The sequence below is a fragment of the Podarcis vaucheri genome (genome assembly GCF_965113315.1).
Source record: "Podarcis vaucheri genome assembly, chromosome: 5".
In the NCBI taxonomy this organism is placed as follows: domain Eukaryota; kingdom Metazoa; phylum Chordata; class Lepidosauria; order Squamata; family Lacertidae; genus Podarcis; species Podarcis vaucheri.
The window spans coordinates 7,115,929-7,135,349 of record NC_138763.1 but is presented as its reverse complement, the minus strand read 5'-3'; the positions used below and the strand labels follow the sequence as shown (position 1 = coordinate 7,135,349).

General features: G+C 47.6%; 1 protein-coding gene across 1 annotated transcript in view; it reads left to right on the top strand.

The window, feature by feature from the left end:
• The first annotated feature begins 784 nt into the window (after positions 1–784).
• Positions 785–19,421, top strand: part of LOC309533186 (cytochrome P450 2J2-like) — a 28,736-nt gene continuing 10,099 nt past the window's right edge. The window contains exons 1-5 of the mRNA XM_082224403.1: positions 785–1,361; positions 8,037–8,199; positions 11,137–11,286; positions 11,489–11,649; positions 12,628–12,804. Coding sequence (XP_082080529.1) covers positions 1,206–1,361; positions 8,037–8,199; positions 11,137–11,286; positions 11,489–11,649; positions 12,628–12,804 — 807 coding nt within the window. The 5' untranslated portion in view covers positions 785–1,205. The remainder of the gene's footprint in view (positions 1,362–8,036; positions 8,200–11,136; positions 11,287–11,488; positions 11,650–12,627; positions 12,805–19,421) is intronic.

The window sequence follows — 19,421 nt, the reverse complement described above, 5'->3', positions numbered from 1 at the left end:
AAAGGAGCTTGACTATTATATGGTGATGACCATTAGGCAGTGAAATATGTAGCACACATTTTGAATATCTGCTGCCAGAGTTTCCATTCGACCCCTCTCTTCATGCCAGTATTGAGTTATTATGCCAACCCAAAGATCCTGAAATCTAGCACCAGCAGCTTCCTCTATAAATACAGGAAAGTGTGTGTGGTTTCTCATCATAACCAGCTATGAAGCAGAGGGCCGGTCCACCCACAAGGCAGGCTGTGACAGCTGCCTTGGGCAGCGGAATGCCAACAGGAGGCATCTCTGGGGGTGTGCTGCCTTGCCATCTGAAGAATTAGACGAGCGACCACAGACTCCTTTCCTCATGACTATGAGAAAACATTTAAAGGGCTGTCCAGAACAAAGGTTCTCTATTATTGTTGCACTCAACAGGAAATAGGTTACCTAGGAGCGAAGAAGTAGGGGCTGAGGTCCCTTCAGTGCCCCTATAAAATATGTGAAGGGGCCTGGCTCCGCCAAAGTTCATGGCAATTGCCATTCTAATGGTGGACGTGAGCCACATTATGTGATTGATTATGCGAGGTGGGGCTCACTTGCCCCCTTCCTCATATTTTATTCAAGTTGGCACCTCTGATGGATTGCAACTAGCAAGTGCTCTGTGGAAGTAGCAATTGTACTGCTCTGTGGTTCAATTCAACTGCAGGTAGAAGTTTGTTGGCTTTTGCAATTGTAATGCATTTACTATCCTGGCCCTCATTGCTGGATTAATAAGAGCTTGAACTCAGAGTTCTTTCTGAAGGCTTTGATGCCTACATCAGATTGGTACCTTCCCAAGGCACAGGTTACAAGGAGTAGCAATTCCATAAGAGGGAAAGATATCTATATTAAATACCAGATGACCCTCGGGGTACTGGAAGTAGATCACAGTCTCTTGGGAGTTCAATATGCCTGATATAAAGCACACTTCGCCACATCTGCGTGACACATCTTAGAATGATTATAGCATTTGATTGTACTAGTGTTTGATTGTTACACATTCCAAGGTTATTTACAAATGGTGTTGCACCCATTGTTGCTTATTTGTTTTTAATAACTGAGCATATAAAAACAGAGAATACTGCTGATGTCTTTGATGAAAGCAAAAACTCCTTAGAGAAAGTGAGTTGAACCTGACCAGGCAACCTAGAAAAAATTAAGGAGAAAGAGACAGCCAGAGAAGGATGGAGGTATGGGCACTTCTAACTGCTCTTCCGATTCTGCACTACCTGAAACAGCTCTGGTCACGCAGGCATTATCCCCCAGGACTTCTCCAGCTTCCTCTCATTGGAGCCATATGGAGGTTTGGATTCAAGATTGATGAAAATACTCTCATTCAGGTACTTATTGCTTAGTAATAACTCAGTCTGATGCCAGCAATTGTTTTATCTATTTCCCCCAACAATTGTGATATTTCAGCTTCAACAATAGAATGGGTTAAAATGGTAAATGCCATAAGCCTCCGTTGTCAGAAGCTGTAAGCAATACAAATAATAGTAATAATGTAAATAGTATTATTATTAATATTGCAAAGCACAAAACCATATAAAAGTTGAAAATACGCATTAAAACCTACAGATCAAAAATATTTATTGTATACTGTTAAACTGAGGAATGAGGAGAGAACACCCTCAAAGGAAGAATGCTTTATGAAAATCTTGAATATGCAGAGAGGGCAAAAATTGATAAAAGATACAAATTTAGAATCTTTTAAAGAAAATTAGAAAACCTTTCCAGTCTATATAAAAAGTTATTTCCCATATTCAAAGACCACAACGGGGTTTAAACTGTAAGAAAACAGCATACTGTTAGAGTTTTAAGAAACATGTTAGAGAGGATCAAATTAGATAAGATGGAACTTTAAAATGCAATAGTATGTAATTCGAGTTATAAACATTGATATTGGTTGAGTGGGAAATCACTTGTTTTGTTGAATTGGAATATAGTGGTACCTTGGGTTAAGTACTTAATTTGTTCCGGAGGTCCGTTCTTTTTTTTCTTTTTTAAAAATAATTTTTATTAAATTTCCAGTTAACAAACCAATCATATCACATTAATTCCAAATTATACCAATACATAATAAACTCCAAATATTTAGCCAAATTTTAAATTTTTGTTGGGGGTACCCATACTTTGAGTTCAGAAAGGGTCCAATCATCTCATATTTCTGCTGCTTTGATGTTCACAAGTCCCATCTTTCCATCTCTTTGTTGTTATCCTTTACAAATCCCGTCTTCCAATCTTCTTGCTGTTATCATTTTTCTTCTTAATAACCTCTGAGTTATCTCCACAAGCGAGTTGAAGCAAACATTATTATAGTTCTGTGTGGATTTTCACGCTGATCCAAAAGTCCGATTCAAACGGCAGGCGTCATTTCAGCAGTTCCCATAAAATACAGTCTAAGCGTCTGCTCATTAACTTTCCCAGACCAGTTGCTCCATAAATCAGCCTTTCCAGGGGAGTTCTTGCCAAAGCAAACGTGGAATTCAGATATGATAACAGAACACTGGCTCCCTCCCCCTTTGACTGTAAATCTTGCAACAAAGTCAGTTTCATAATGGCGGTTCCCAATTAGAACTGTATCATCCAAAAGCCTTTCGTTACCTTTCCAGATCTTCCGCAAAACAGAGCCTTTAGTTGATAATTTTATTTCCACACAGTTAATTTTCCCATCTCACTTGCTATCAGTCACGTGGCGGTTCTTCTAGGGGAGGGGTTGTTAGGTAAATCATATTGAAAAAGTGAAAAGTTCCCCCCCTTTCTGATCCGTTTCAACATACTCACATAGTTTTGATTCTTTGATGTAGTCTTCTGTTCAGTCCAACCCTTCACTCAGCTTCTCAGTGGTCGATTTAATTAGCAATCAGTACACCCTTTCCTTCGCTCGAAACATGTGCATTTACTCTTCTCCAATTATTTATCTTGAGCAATGCAACTAGGATCATAATCAGAAGTAGCGTCCAGGAGATCCAAAAACTCACTCGAATTGCTATTATTAAGATGAATGTATTGCCAAGAATGTTGTTTTTGTTTCAATCATTACAAATTTTAGACAAGATGGATTGTTTCAAGAGGTGGCAGAGAGACATTTCTAGCTTCGTCTGGCAGGGCAAGAAGCCCAGAATAAAATTCAAAATATTAACTGATGCAAAAGAAGGAGGGGGGTTTGCCCTGCCAGACCTTAAACTTTACTATGAATCAGCAGCTTTCTGCTGGTTGAAAGATTGGCTGCTTCTTGAAAACACTGATATTTTGGATCTAGAAGGTTTTAACAATGTTTTTGGGTGGCATGCATACTTGTGGTACGGCAAGGTTAAAGCCAATAAACCGTTTAAAAAACATATTGTCAGGAAAGCATTGTTTAATGTTTGGACAAGATACAAAGACTTACTTGAAAACAAAACCCCAAGGTGGTTGTCACCAATGGAGGCGAAGGCTATGAAAAAGCTCAATATGGAGGCCAAATGGCCAAAATATTGGGAAATTTTGGAGCAGGAAGGAGACAAATTGAAATTGCAGAGCTTTGAGAAACTAAAAGATAAAGTGCGAGACTGGCTTCACTATTACCAAATAAGAGAGACCTTTAACTTAGACAAAAAAAATGGCTTCCAGGTGGAAAAATCAAAGTTGGAAACAGAACTGTTAGAACGCAAAACTAAGATTTTGTCAAAGATGTATAACTTGCTGTTGAAATGGAATACTCAGGATGAAACGGTTAAATCTGCAATGATTAAATGGGCACAGGATGTTGGTCATAACATTATGTTTGCAGACTGGGAACAGTTGTGGACCACCGGTATAAAATTTACGGCATGTAATGCCCTAAGAAAGAATATTATGAAAATGATTTACAGGTGGTACATGACCCCAGTCAAGCTTGCAAAAATCTATCATTTGCCCAATAATAAATGTTGGAAATGTAAAGAGACTGAAGGTACATTCTTTCACCTTTGGTGGACATGCCCAAGGATTAAGGCTTTCTGGGAAATGATATATAATGAACTGAAAAAGGTATTCAAATATACCTTCCTGAAGAAACCAGAGGCCTTTCTCCTGGGCATTGTCGGCCAATTGGTGCCAAAGAAGGACAGAACTTTTTTTATGTATGCTACAGCAGCAGCAAGAATACTCATTGCAAAGTATTGGAAGACACAAGACTTACCCACTCTGGAAGAATGGCAGATGAAGGTGATTGACTACATGGAATTGGCTGAGATGACTGGCAGAATTTGAGACCAGGGAGAAGAGTTGGTGGAAGAAGATTGGAAAAAGTTTAAAGACTACTTACAGAAATACTGTAAAACTTATGAATGTTAAACGGACGTCAGATGGAAAATAAGCAGTGTTGGTAAAAAGATTAATAAGAATATGTAAATATAGATTGATAATGATGGAAAATGTATTTTTACTATAGGTTAAGATGTTGAGTAAGGTTAAGTGATAGAGGGTAAGGATTTGCTGAACTAAATATTTGAACTGGAATACAAAAAGGGAGGTGTGAGGAGGTCAAGAAACTTGTGAACGAAAGATAACATAAGAAAATACTAATCTTTTTTACTCTTATGCTTTTTGGGGCTTTTCACTTTCTTTTTTCTGTTATTATGTTAACTCTTTTTTATTGTGTACTTTGTATGTGTTTTGTTTTGTATCTTTTCTATTTTTGTTATCTTTATTGGCTTTTGTATTTTATGTTTAAATTCTGAAGTTATTGTTTTTCTATGAAACTTTAATAAATAGCATTTAAAAAAAACAAAAAACCCAAAAAACTCACTCGAGGGCTTTCCGTCCAGTGCCCCCACCCCTCCTTCTTTCGAACTCGGGGGTGATTTATTGGCAACTGCGGACGAGGCAGCATTTTCCTATCCCCTGGGAAAACTCGGGAGGCTAATTTACTCCCATCATTAGCCTCTTAACCTGTCCGTTCTTACCCTGAAACTGTTCTTAACCTGAAGCACCACTTTAGCTAATGGGGCCTCCTGCTGCTGCCGCGCCGCCACAGCACGGTTTATGTTCTCATCCTGAAGCAAAGTTCTTAACCCAAGGTACTATTTCTAGGTTAGCAGAGTCTGTAACCTGAAGCGTATGTAACCTGAAGTACCACTGTATAATTGTTGAGTAACAAATGTAACTTTCTATATGGAAAATTTCTATATTCCAATTGTTTTGTTAATTGGAACATTATTATTATTATTATTATTATTATTATTATTATTATTATTAATTATTATTATTATTATTAACCACCCAATAATACGCCCCCACAGAAAAAAATCAGATTTTAAAAGGGCAGAGGATGCCAATGAAATCAACCAAAGGCCTAGTTTAAAAGGAAGGTTTTGCCAGGTGAACTTCCCTGGCGAGAGAATTTCACAGATGGGGAGTCACTGCAGAGCAGGTCCATTCTTGTGTTGCCACCCTCTGGACCTCTTATGGAGGAGGAACACAAGGAAGGGCCTCAGAAGATGATTTCAGGTCCGGGTAAGATAATATCGAAAGAGGCGGTCCTTGAGGTATTGTGGTTCTGAGCCATTTAAGGCTTTCTAGGTCAAAACCAGCACTTTGAATTGGGTCCAGAAACTAATTGGTAGCTGGTGCAGCCGGACCAGGAGCGATGTAATTTGCTCTTGTTCCAGTGAGCAACCTGGCCACTGAATTCTGCACTAGCTGAAGTTTCCAAACTGTCTTCAGAGGCAGCCCTATGTATAACACATTGCAAGTAATCTTACCTTGAGGTTACCAAGGTTAAGAAATGTAACTTTCTATATGAAAAAAGAATAAAATATTATTACAGAAAAAAGACAGACTACAGCATTCATTCACAGCAGCCTCTCAACAGGCACTAACCTCCATGCCCTATTCAATCTTTTTCACTCAAACCAGAAGCACTTATAAAAAACAAATTATAAACTAAAATACCAAAATCTTCTTAAAGGATCTCTGCGGTAAACTAGGGTTGCCATTTTTTTAGGAAATTGTTGAGCTTTTTCCATTGGGTTGCCATACATCTGGGTGTTCCCTGACATTTTGCCGATTCCTGTCAGGACATGTCAGGAATTTTCCTGATGTATGGCAAGCTTACAGTAAGTGCTAATCTCCAGGTAATACTCTCTCCAAGATTACAATGGCAGGGCTGTGAAATCAGCTTCAGAGAGTCATTTAGAAAGCTGTGAAACTGGTGGCAGTTGGAAAGGAAGTCTTGCTACCACTTACAAGTTGACCCATAGAAAATACAACATTTTATGTTGCCTTGTGTTTCCCCCCTGGATTTCACATAGCTACCCATGCTGCCATTATCCTACTTTGTATGGTTTTGTGCTTTTCAGTATTAATCAGAATCTTGCCCCTTTAAACTAGTTTTAATGTGTGTCGTTCATAGCTGCTGGTTGAAGGGCACTCATCTCCAAAACACATTGTGTAACACAAGAAGCTGAATTAATAAAACAGCTTTTTACAGTATGTTCTTGATCTTGTCTTCCTTTCGTTCTATTGCATTTTGCGACATGGCCTAGAGCAGGTCTGTCCAACTTTCAAGAGACTGTGATCTACTCCCACTATAGAAAAAACTGGCGGTGATCTACTAAATTTGTTGAGCTTTTTTAGGGGGCCAAAGTTCTTGAGCTTTCAGGGGCCCCCTAGATCTAACACAGACAGAGCACTATCTACTAGCAGATTCCGATCTACCTGTTGGACATCCCTGGCCTAGAATGCTGTGTACTTCTCCCCTTCCTTCCGACAGACGGAAGGGCAACAAGTTCGATTGGCAATGAAGCAGGAGCACATCAGCCTTTCTCAGCAGCAGCTCACGTGTAACTAGAGAAGACAAGAGACAAACAGAACAGGCACCTTTCCATTGCCTCCTCCGCAAGCATTAACTCTTTGTCAGACCATAGTTTAGTTTATTTGCTTGTTTCTTAAATACAATTCTGAGCCTTTTTTCAGCGAAAACTCTTCAAAACATACAAAATTACACAACCATCGGATATGAACATATTAACTTTTAAAACATTGGAATTGGTAATATTCTCTAGCCCAGACATGTATCATCTTAATTCCTTGCCATATATTTGCATGGTGGTGATGCTCCTGCTGTGACCCACCGTGGGTCTGAAACCTGACCCAGGACTCGAGCCCAGCCTATGCTAACCTGGTCCCCTCCAGATGTTTTGGACTACAAAGCCCATCTGCCCCAACCACCGTGGCCAATAGTCAGGGATGGTGGGAGTTCTAGTTCAAAAGCATCTGGTGGGCTACAGCTTCCACATCCCTGCACACACAAAGATTGTGGCCAGATCATTTTCTGGCAATGACTTGTGCATCTTCTTGTCTGTCGCAGGAGGGCTGGTTACTATGAAGTGTCTCTGCTGCTCTGATCCTAGGCAGAGGCAACATGGCTAGGAGAGAGTAAAACAAATGGGTTGGAATTATGGGAGGGAGGGAGGGAGGGAGGGAGGGAGGGAGGGAGGGAGGGAGGAAGGAAGGGGAGGAGGAGGAGGAGGAGGAGGAGGAGGGGGAAAGATGATAGCAAGAGAACTGCACATAGTGAGAAACTGCAGAGGTGAGGGAGGATGACGTTCGCGTATTAAGTTGAAATAAAGGTAAAGGTAAAGGTACCCCTGCCCGAACGGGCCAGTCTTGACAGACTGTGGGGTTTGTGCGCCCATCTCACATTTATTGGCCGGGGGCCAGCGCTGTCCGGGGACACTTCCGGGTCACGTGGCCAGCGTGACATCGCTGCTCTGGCGAGCCAGAGCCGCACACGGAACGCCGTTTACCTTCCCGCTGGTAAGCGGTACCTATTTATCTACTTGCACCCGGAGGTGCTTTCGAACTGCTAGGTGGGCAGGCGCTGGGACCGAACAGCGGGAGCGCACCCCGCCGTGGGGATTCGAACCACCGACCTTTCGATCGGCAAGCCCTAGGCGTTGAGGCTTTAGCCCACAGCGCCACCCGCTGAAATATCCAACTGCATTTTTTGAACTCATCATTCCTCTCTTCTCTTTTGAACCAAATGGTAGCTGGCAAAGCAACATGGAAATATTTACACCATGTGGTGTGGACATCTACCCATTGTAGTACTGTCTGGATTCCAAGCAGTGAAAGAAGCGCTCATTGACCACTCTGAGGAATTAGACGAGCGACCTGAGACTCCTTTCCTTAGGGCTCTGATAAAAGGGAAGGGTAAGTAGTGAAGAATAAGAATTTCTACTGGTATTTTCCCAAGATGAAACTTTTAAAGGGCTGTCCAGAAAAACAGAACAAGGGTTCTCTATTACTGCTGCACACAACGGGAAATGCATTACCTAGGAGCCAACACCTAGGGGCTGAGGTCATTCAGAGTGGCTAGTCCTCATGCTATCAAATGACACATTCGTTTGGGTCCATGAAAACCTGGCTTCAGCACGTGTGAAGATTTGATTGATTATGACATCTCTAAGAAACACAACACACTGCTTCTCTCAACAAGCTCTTCCAACATGTTTTGGGCATGGACTCATGTGGCAAATATAACATGTGAACTTTGCAATCACATAGTTACTATCATCATTATAAATTATGAATTGCTTCTTGCATGTATGTCTCAAGGCAACTTACAGAAATATAAAAACAGTTTAAACTATGAATAATCATAGTTTAGAAGTCCCGGGTCCTAAGTAAGTCAGATTATCCTCCACCAGGGCCAGGGCCTTCTCAGTGAAGGCTCCGACCTGGTGGAATGCCCATGAGACCAGGGCCCTGCAGGATTTAACTTCCTTCTGCAGGGCCTGTGTTGTTGTTTAGTCGTTTAGTCGTGTCCGACTCTTCGTGACCCCATGGACCAGAGCACACCAGGCACTCCTGTCTTCCACTGCCTCCCGCAGTTTGGTCAAACTCATGCTGGTAGCTTCAAGAACACTGTCCAACCATCTCATCCTCTGCCGTCCCCTTCTCCTTGTGCCCTCCATCTTTCCCAACATCAGGGTCTTTTCCAGGGAGTCTTCTCTTCTCATGAGGTGGCCAAAGTATTGGAGTCTCAGCTTCACGATCTGTCCTTCCAGTGAGCACTCAGGGCTGATTTCCTTAAGAATGCCTGTAAGACAGAGTTATTCTGCCTGGCTTTCAATTTGAATTTAGCCTGGTCTTTTATTTCCCTTCCTCCCCTCCCTTTTTTATGAAGACTACCCGCTCTGGGATCCCACAGCTAATTCTCCCCTGGCCTCCTCTCTGGCCCAAATAGGACTAATTTAGCCAGCTAGCCCTGGTGATCATCTAATGTTTATTGGCTGGATTTCCCCCCTAAATTGATTTTTGAATTCTGAATTTATTGTTATTCACGTTTTATACTGTATTTTATGCTGTTTTTTGTTGCATCAATTAAGTGTTTTAAAGTTGCTGTTAGCCGCCCTGAGCCCAGTTTTCTGAACTGGGAAGGGTGGGGTATAAATAAAAAAATATTATTATTATTTATTATAAAAAGTTTTAAAACAGTATAAAAACCAACAACAACTAAATATGGGTTAAAACAATAAAATGTATACACCTATTGAAGTGACCTTTGTACACGACTGGGAAAGCTTGTTGGGGGAAAAATGTCTTCCTTTTTGGGGGGAAAGTGCAGAGTCATATTCTGAATGCAGTTCCAGAGAACAGGGACATTCACTCTGAAAGACACAGAGTGTCTGCTGAAAACTTTCTGCTGAAAACTACAAATGCACAAACTTATTTTTGTCCCACTTTCGTTGCAGTATAGTTTCCCCAGACAGAAATAATGCAGTAGTGTTCAGGTAGCGTTGCAGAAGAATTAACAAAGCAGAATATATCCACCATTGATGCATTACGTCTTGTCAAAAATATGGTGCAGAATTCACCCTCAGTAAAAAACCCCAAACCTGTCTAGCTGGACCAGTAGAAGTAGTAACTGGTTGACACCACACATTATATCCTTAAAAACAGTGTCGAAAAATTGGCAGAATTGGGTTTGTTTGGTTTTCCATACTTTTTATTGAAACTTTTCAGAAACACTAACTAAGCAAACAAACAAACAAAAAAGCAAAAGAGAGAAAGAAACGTCAAGCCCTGTCTCAAAGGTAGATCTTAACTCTTGTCTCACACAGAAGGGAGTGGACCCTCCCAGCTCTCACCTGGGTGCTTCCCTTTCTTCCCCCAGTCTCCCATCCTGGGAGATATTTCCTTCTCTGCCTCTCACACAGGGTCTTTCACCAGCCAGATATCACCTTCAAGTGTGTACCCAATAGTCCTCCTCCATTCCAGTATGGTGACTTTATCTCCCAAAAAATTCCAAACATTCCTCCATGTTTTTTTTTTAATAAAAAACAAATTCTTCATTTCTATTTAAACAGGAATCTCTGCACTTCAGTCATATACAGTGGTACCTCAGGTTAAGTATTTAATTCGTTCCGGAGGTCCGTACTTAACCTGAAACTGTTCTTAACCTGAAGCACCACTTTAGCTAATGGGGCCTCCTGCTGCTGCCGCGCTGCCAGAGCCCAATTTCTGTTCTCATCCTAAAGCAAAGTTCTTAACCTGAAACACTATTTTTGGGTTAGCGGAGTCTGTAACCTGAAGCGTATGTAACCTGAAGTGTATGTAACCTGAGGTACCACTGTACAATATTAAAAAATAACCCATAGTTATTTACTTGTTGTATATTCATTATTTTACACCCAGTTTTATATCTTGTGATCCCATTTCCTGTAGGCAATGATTTTCCATCCTAATTTAGCAAGAGAGAAAGAAAAAAGCTCCTTCCATTTCCACCACTTCCATTCTTTTCCCAATAGCATCACCAGAAGCTTGATAGATAGAAGTGAAATTTGATTGTGATGGCCTTCCATGGAAAGATCTAAACTTGTCGACATCACACTGTATCAGATACCAGTTTTCTCTTCAAAAATCAAAACGGTAGAGCTGTCAAGAAATCTCACTTTTTGCTGATACTGTAAAGTGTGGATGCATGTGACGTCATTCTGAGCGTCTGCACATGTGTGAGCGGCAAAACCCTGAAGTAACCTGTTCCGTTACTTCTGGGTCGCCATGGGAGGCAACCTGAAAAGATTTAACCCGAAGCGACTTTAACCTGAGATATGATTGTTGTTATTTCTCATTGATTTTCCATAGGTATTGCATTATCAAATGGTCACACCTGGAGGCAACAGAGACGCTTTGTTGTAGTCACTCTGCAGAAGCTGTGGCGGCAAAAGAAAGGCATGGAGCACCAAGTAGCAGAGGAGGCCCATCAGCTCGTGGAGGCTTTTGCACGTTCAAAGGGTATGTGATGCTAAGTGATGGTGCTGAGCTGGCATATGGAGATATATTTGTGTACTACCTCTGTCCAGTTTAGAAAGGAATGTGATATGTTTTTCTTGGTTCCTAATGGAGATCCCAGCAATTTCTCTTGACCACCATGAGCTCCCACTCTCAGTATGAACTGGACCAGCTGAGCTAACATTAGTATAACTTTATTTTGCAGGACAGCCACTTGACCCCTCCATGCCCATCGCTACTTCAGTCTCTAACGTGATATGTGCTGTGGCTTTTGGGCACCGGTTTGCTCTTGGAGATGAACGGTTCCAGAAGCTGATAGAAGCCATAGAATTTATCCTACAATTTGTATGTAGCTTTGGTTATGCTGTGAGTAGTCATTTCCATTCCTGCCAAAGGGCTTTAATACCTCCCAAGGGCTTTAATACCACAAATCAATATTCTGATAGAGGGCTGGAGAAGTGTGATCAGGTTTAAATTGATCTGAGATAAGGGCCACTTACTATCTCACAGCCTGATCCATTGCCCATGATTATCATTGAGATAAAAAACACACCAAAACCCCCCATAAAAAAACAACAAAAGAAGACTTTGTCCACCACAGAGACTCTTTAGAAGGAAGATGGGACAAAAATGGAAAAATGACCTTGAGAACAGGTCATCTAGAGCCCGCCAAGGGGAAGAGAGGTGAACAAAATAATCTTCTCAAGAAGGGAATCACATAGTTTTGTTGCCATCATAGAAAACTAAATGTGTCTACTATATACCCACCTAGCAGTGGCAATCATGGTGAGGCCCCTGCAGCCACCACTTGGCTGGAATTTTTTTTTAATGAAAGAGAGACCAGCAACTCAAGCACTATCGCTATTGCTGAGGAAAGCAGCCCCCTTCTGCTAAACCCTTTCCTCAAATTTAAGTTCAGTTCTCCATATTTCTACATCCATTCCTAATCAGTAAAATAAAAAAGTACTCATGAAACTTACCGTACTTGAATTTCCCCCCATCCCTATTCTCCACCCACCTCCAAGTACCACAAACGGGCACTAACTTGTTCCAGGAGAGGTCCTGAGATAGTGCCCAGTTTTGAAATTATGCCGGGGAGCTGGAAAAATATTTTGAGCCATACTTTTCTTTCACATTTTCAGCTAGGGATAATTCACAGAATCCAATCATTGTGGGATTCCAGAGAAGCTATAGACACCTTCCTTCTTCTTAGTGAGACTCAAACTAATATGCTAGCCCTGAAGAATAATGCAGATCATGTTTTATAAGTGCAATTCCAAAGCACAAATGGTTTGAACAAGCTTCCTCATGGTAATGGCAGCATTTCTGCTATCTTTCCTTTAGCTTTATGAAATGCTCCCATGGCTCATGAAACATCTCCCAGGGCCCCACAAGAAGGCTTTCTCCTGCACAGAGATGGTGCGTTCATTTGCAAAGGAGGAGATAGAGAAGCATAAGAAGAATCAGTCCCTGTATGAGCCACAGGATCTCATTGATTTCTATCTACTTCAGATGGAGAAAGTAAGTATCTGCTTGAAAGCGAATGTGGCTCATCCAAGGAATCATTATATTCCATGTTACGAGTGAACAGGGAGAGGATCTGAGGGAAGTCTGGGGGGTGGGGGTGGGAGGGCTGGTTTTATTTTCGGGGAGGGGAAATTGTTATGTTGAAATCTTTAATAAAAAATAAAAAAATAAATATAAGTGAATACTAATCTCATGCCAGGACACCAATACCTCTCTCTGCCCCCCCCCATTCCATCATAGTCATTATAATTGCTAAAGTGAATTGACATCCTTCCATGGGCATCTACTAAAATAGCTAGGAAAGGATAGATATTTTCATGTACAAATGTGGATGCAAATGAGTATCTGCTTCAAAACTGTAGGCAGCTCATTCAAGGAATCATTATATTCCCTGTTATATGTGAATACTAATCCCTTGCCTGGAAACCAGGACAGTGGTACCGTGCTTCTCAAACTTAATCCGTTCCAGAAGTCTGTTCCAAAATCAAAGTGTTCCAAAACTGAGGCATGCTTTCCCATAGAAAGTAATGGAAAACGAATCCATTCCAGACTTTTATAAACAACTCCTAAAACAGCAATTTATCGCTGCTGCTGCATCGTGAGTGTTGGAGAAGGCCTCTCCCTCCTCAGGCTAATTCCATCCGGCCTAGGGGGCGGGGCCCAGGCTCACCTTCGCCACAGCTTTAAGAGGCCTCATTGGGGTCTGGGACATCGCTGCTGCTGCATCGTGAGTGTTGGAGAAGGCCTCTCCCTCCTCAGGCTAATTCCATCCGGCCTAGGGGGCGGGGCCCAGGCTCACCTTCGCCACAGCTTTAAGAGGCCTCACTGGGGTCTGGGACATCGCTGCTGCTGCATCGTGAGTGTTGGAGAAGGCCTCTCCCTCCTCAGGCTAATTCCATCCGGCCTAGGGGGCGGGGCCCAGGCTCACCTTCGCCACAGCTTTAAGAGGCCTCATTGGGGTCTGGGACATCGCTGCTGCTGCATCGTGAGTGTTGGAGAAGGCCTCTCCCTCCTCAGGCTAATTCCATCCGGCCTAGGGGGCGGGGCCCAGGCTCACCTTCGCCACAGCTTTAAGAGGCCTCATTGGGGTCTGGGACATCGCTGCTGCTGCATCGTGAGTGTTGGAGAAGGCCTCTCCCTCCTCAGGCTCATTCCATCCGGCCTAGGGGGCGGGGCCCAGGCTCACCTTCGCCACAGCTTTAAGAGGCCTCATTGGGGTCTGGGACATCACTGCTGCTGCATCGTGAGTGTTGGAGAAGGCCTCTCCCTCCTCAGGCTAATTCCATCCGGCCTAGGGGGCGGGGCCCAGGCTCACCTTCGCCACAGTTTAAGAGGCCTCATTGGGGTCTGGGACATCACTGCTGCTGCATCGTGAGTGTTGGAGAAGGCCTCTCCCTCCTCAGGCTAATTCCATCCAGCCTAGGGGGCGGGGCCCAGGCTCACCTTCGCCACAGCTTTAAGAGGCCTCATTGGGGTCTGGGACATCGCTGCTGCTGCATCGTGAGTGTTGGAGAAGGCCTCTCCCTCCTCAGGCTAATTCCATCCGGCCTAGGGGGCGGGGCCCAGGCTCACCTTCGCCACAGCTTTAAGAGGCCTCATTGGGGTCTGAGACATCGCTGCTGCTGCATCGAGATTGTTGGAGAAGCCCTCTCCCTCCTCAGGCTAATTCCATCCGGCCTAGGGGGCGGGGCCCAGGCTCACCTTCACCACAGCTTTAAGAGGCCTCATTGGGGTCTGGGACATCGCTGCTGCTGCATCGTAAGTGTTGGAGAAGGCCTCTCCCTCCTCAGGCTAATTCCATCCGGCCTAGGGGGCGGGGCCCAGGCTCACCTTCGCCACAGCTTTAAGAGGCCTCACTGGGGTCTGGGACATCGCTGCTGCTGCATCGTGAGTGTTGGAGAAGGCCTCTCCCTCCTCAGGCTAATTCCATCCGGCCTAGGGGGCGGGGCCCAGGCTCACCTTCGCCACAGCTTTAAGAGGCCTCATTGGGGTCTGGGACATCGCTGCTGCTGCATCGTGAGTGTTGGAGAAACCCTCTCCCTCCTCAGGCTAATTCCATCCGGCCTAGGGGGCGGGGCCCAGGCTCACCTTCGCCACAGCTTTAAGAGGCCTCATTGGGGTCTGGGACATCGCTGCTGCTGCATCGTGAGTGTTGGAGAAGGCCTCTCCCTCGTCAGGGTCATTCCATCCGGCCTAGGGGGCGGGGCCCAGGCTCACCTTCGCCACAGCTTTAAGAGGCCTCATTGGGGTCTGGGACATCGCTGCTGCTGCATCGTGAGTGTTGGAGAAGGTCTCTCCCTCCTCAGGCTCATTCCATCCGGCCTAGGGGGTGGGGCCCAGGCTCACCTTCGCCACAGCTTTAAGAGGCCTCATTGGGGTCTGGGACATCACTGCTGCTGCATCGTGAGTGTTGGAGAAGGCCTCTCCCTCCTCAGGCTAATTCCATCCGGCCTAGGGGGCGGGGCCCAGGCTCACCTTCGCCACAGCTTTAAGAGGCCTCATTGGGGTCTGGGACATCGCTGCTGCTGCATCGTGAGTGTTGGAGAAGGCCTCTCCCTCCTCAGGCTAATTCCATCCGGCCTAGGGGGCGGGGCCCAGGCTCACCTTCGCCACAGCTTTAAGAGGCCTCATTGGGGTCTGGGACATCGCTGCTGCTGCATCATGAGTGTTGGAGAAGCCCTCTCCCTCCTCAGGCTAATTCCATCCGGCCTAGGGGGCGGGGCCCAGGCTCACCTTCGCCACAGCTTTAAGAGGCCTCATTGGGGTCTGGGACATCGCTGCTGCTGCATCGTGAGTGTTGGAGAAGGCCTCTCCCTCCTCAGGCTAATTCCATCCGGCCTAGGGGGCGGGGCCCAGGCTCACCTTCGCCACAGCTTTAAGAGGCCTCATTGGGGTCTGGGACATCGCTGCTGCTGCATCGTGAGTGTTGGAGAAGGCCTCTCCCTCCTTAGGCTAATTCCATCCGGCCTAGGGGGCGGGGCCCAGGCTCACCTTCGCCACAGCTTTAAGAGGCCTCATTGGGGTCTGGGACATCGCTGCTGCTGCATCATGAGTGTTGGAGAAGCCCTCTCCCTCCTCAGGCTAATTCCATCCGGCCTAGGGGGCGGGGCCCAGGCTCACCTTCGCCACAGCTTTAAGAGGCCTCATTGGGGTCTGGGACATCGCTGCTGCTGCATCGTGAGTGTTGGAGAAGGCCTCTCCCTCCTCAGGCTAATTCCATCCGGCCTAGGGGGCGGGGCCCAGGCTCACCTTCGCCACAGCTTTAAGAGGCCTCATTGGGGTCTGGGACATCGCTGCTGCTGCATCGTGAGTGTTGGAGAAGGCCTCTCCCTCCTCAGGCTCATTCCATCCGGCCTAGGGGGCGGGGCCCAGGCTCACCTTCGCCACAGCTTTAAGAGGCCTCATTGGGGTCTGGGACATCGCTGCTGCTGCATCGTGAGTGTTGGAGAAGGCCTCTCCCTCCTCAGGCTAATTCCATCCGGCCTAGGGGGCGGGGCCCAGGCTCACCTTCGCCACAGCTTTAAGAGGCCTCATTGGGGTCTGGGACATCGCTGCTGCTGCATCGTGAGTGTTGGAGAAGGCCTCTCCCTCCTCAGGCTAATTCCATCCGGCCTAGGGGGCGGGGCCCAGGCTCACCTTCGCCACAGCTTTAAGAGGCCTCATTGGGGTCTGGGACATCGCTGCTACTGCATCGTGAGTGTTGGAGAAGGCCTCTCCCTCCTCAGGCTCATTCCATCCGGCCTAGGGGGCGGGGCCCAGGCTCACCTTCGCCACAGCTTTAAGAGGCCTCATTGGGGTCTGGGACATCGCTGCTGCTGCATCGTGAGTGTTGGAGAAGGCCTCTCCCTCCTCAGGCTAATTCCATCCGGCCTAGGGGGCGGGGCCCAGGCTCACCTTCGCCACAGCTTTAAGAGGCCTCATTGGGGTCTGGGACATCGCTGCTGCTGCATCGTGAGTGTTGGAGAAGGCCTCTCCCTCCTCAGGCTAATTCCATCCGGCCTAGGGGGCGGGGCCCAGGCTCACCTTCGCCACAGCTTTAAGAGGCCTCATTGGGGTCTGGGACATCGCTGCTGCTGCATCATGAGTGTTGGAGAAGCCCTCTCCCTCCTCAGGCTAATTCCATCCGGCCTAGGGGGCGGGGCCCAGGCTCACCTTCGCCACAGCTTTAAGAGGCCTCACTGGGGTCTGGGACATCGCTGCTGCTGCATCGTGAGTGTTGGAGAAGGCCTCTCCCTCCTCAGGCTAATTCCATCCGGCCTAGGGGGCGGGGCCCAGGCTCACCTTCGCCACAGCTTTAAGAGGCCTCATTGGGGTCTGGGACATCGCTGCTGCTGCATCGTGAGTGTTGGAGAAGGCCTCTCCCTCCTCAGGCTAATTCCATCCGGCCTAGGGGGCGGGGTCCAGGCTCACCTTCGCCACAGCTTTAAGAGGCCTCATTGGGGTCTGGGACATCGCTGCTACTGCATCGTGAGTGTTGGAGAAGGCCTCTCCCTCCTCAGGCTAATTCCATCCGGCCTAGGGGGCGGGGCCCAGGCTCACCTTCGCCACAGCTTTAAGAGGCCTCATTGGGGTCTGGGACATCGCTGCTGCTGCATCGTGAGTGTTGGAGAAGGCCTCTCCCTCCTCAGGCTCATTCCATCCGGCCTAGGGGGCGGGGCCCAGGCTCACCTTCGCCACAGTTTAAGAGGCCTCTTTGGGGTCTGGGACATCGCTGCTGCTGCATCGTGAGTGTTGGAGAAGGCCTCTCCCTCCTCAGGCTAATTCCATCCGGCCTAGGGGGTGGGGCCCAGGCTCACCTTCGCCACAGCTTTAAGAGGCCTCATTGGGGTCTGGGACATCGCTGCTGCTGCATCGTGAGTGTTGGAGAAGGCCTCTCCCTCCTCAGGCTAATTCCATCCGGCCTAGGGGGCGGGGCCCAGGCTCACCTTCGCCACAGCTTTAAGAGGCCTCATTGGGGTCTGGGACATCACTGCTGCTGCATCGTGAGTGTTGGAGAAGGCCTCTCCCTCCTCAGGCTAATTCCATCCGGCCTAGGGGGCGGGGCCCAGGCTCACCTTCGCCACAGCTTTAAGAGGCCTCATTGGGGTCTGGGACATCGCTGCTGCTGCATCGTGAGTGTTGGAGAAGGCCTCTCCCTCCTCAGGCTAATTCCATCCGGCCTAGGGGGCGGGGCCCAGGCTCACCTTCGCCACAGCTTTAAGAGGCCTCATTGGGGTCTGGGACATCGCTGCTGCTGCATCGGGAGTGTTGGAGAAGGCCTCTCCCTCCTCAGGCTAATTCCATCCGGCCTAGGGGGCGGGGCCCAGGCTCACCTTCGCCACAGCTTTAAGAGGCCTCATTGGGGTCTGGGACATCGCTGCTACTGCATCGTGAGTGTTGGAGAAGGCCTCTCCCTCCTCAGGCTCATTCCATCCGGCCTAGGGGGCGGGGCCCAGGCTCACCTTCGCCACAGCTTTAAGAGGCCTCATTGGGGTCTGGGACATCGCTGCTGCTGCATCGTGAGTGTTGGAGAAGGCCTCTCCCTCCTCAGGCAAATTCCATCCGGCCTAGGGGGCGGGGCCCAGGCTCACCTTCGCCACAGCTTTACGAGGCCTCATTGGGTTCTGGGACATCGCTGCTGCTGCATCGTGAGTGTTGGAGAAGGCCTCTCCCTCCTCAGGCTCATTCCATCCGGCCTAGGGGGCGGGGCCCAGGCTCACCTTCGCCACAGCTTTAAGAGGCCTCATTGGGGTCTGGGACATCGCTGCTGCTGCATCGTGAGTGTTGGAGAAGGCCTCTCCCTCCTCAGGCTCATTCCATCCGGCCTAGGGGGCGGGGCCCAGGCTCACCTTCGCCACAGCTTTAAGAGGCCTCATTGGGGTCTGGGACATCGCTGCTGCTGCATCGTGAGTGTTGGAGAAGGCCTCTCCCTCCTCAGGCTAATTCCATCCGGCCTAGGGGGCGGGGCCCAGGCTCACCTTCGCCACAGCTTTAAGAGGCCTCATTGGGGTCTGGGACATCGCTGCTGCTGCATCGTGAGTGTTGGAGAAGGCCTCTCCCTCCTCAGGCTCATTCCATCCGGCCTAGGGGGCGGGGCCCAGGCTCACCTTCGCCACAGTTTAAGAGGCCTCTTTGGGGTCTGGGACATCGCTGCTGCTGCATCGTGAGTGTTGGAGAAGGCCTCTCCCTCCTCAGGCTAATTCCATCCGGCCTAGGGGGTGGGGCCCAGGCTCACCTTCGCCACAGCTTTAAGAGGCCTCATTGGGGTCTGGGACATCGCTGCTGCTGCATCGTGAGTGTTGGAGAAGGCCTCTCCCTCCTCAGGCTAATTCCATCCGGCCTAGGGGGCGGGGCCCAGGCTCACCTTCGCCACAGCTTTAAGAGGCCTCATTGGGGTCTGGGACATCACTGCTGCTGCATCGTGAGTGTTGGAGAAGGCCTCTCCCTCCTCAGGCTCATTCCATCCGGCCTAGGGGGCGGGGCCCAGGCTCACCTTCGCCACAGCTTTAAGAGGCCTCATTGGGGTCTGGGACATCGCTGCTGCTGCATCGTGAGTGTTGGAGAAGGCCTCTCCCTCCTCAGGCTAATTCCATCCGGCCTAGGGGGCGGGGCCCAGGCTCACCTTCGCCACA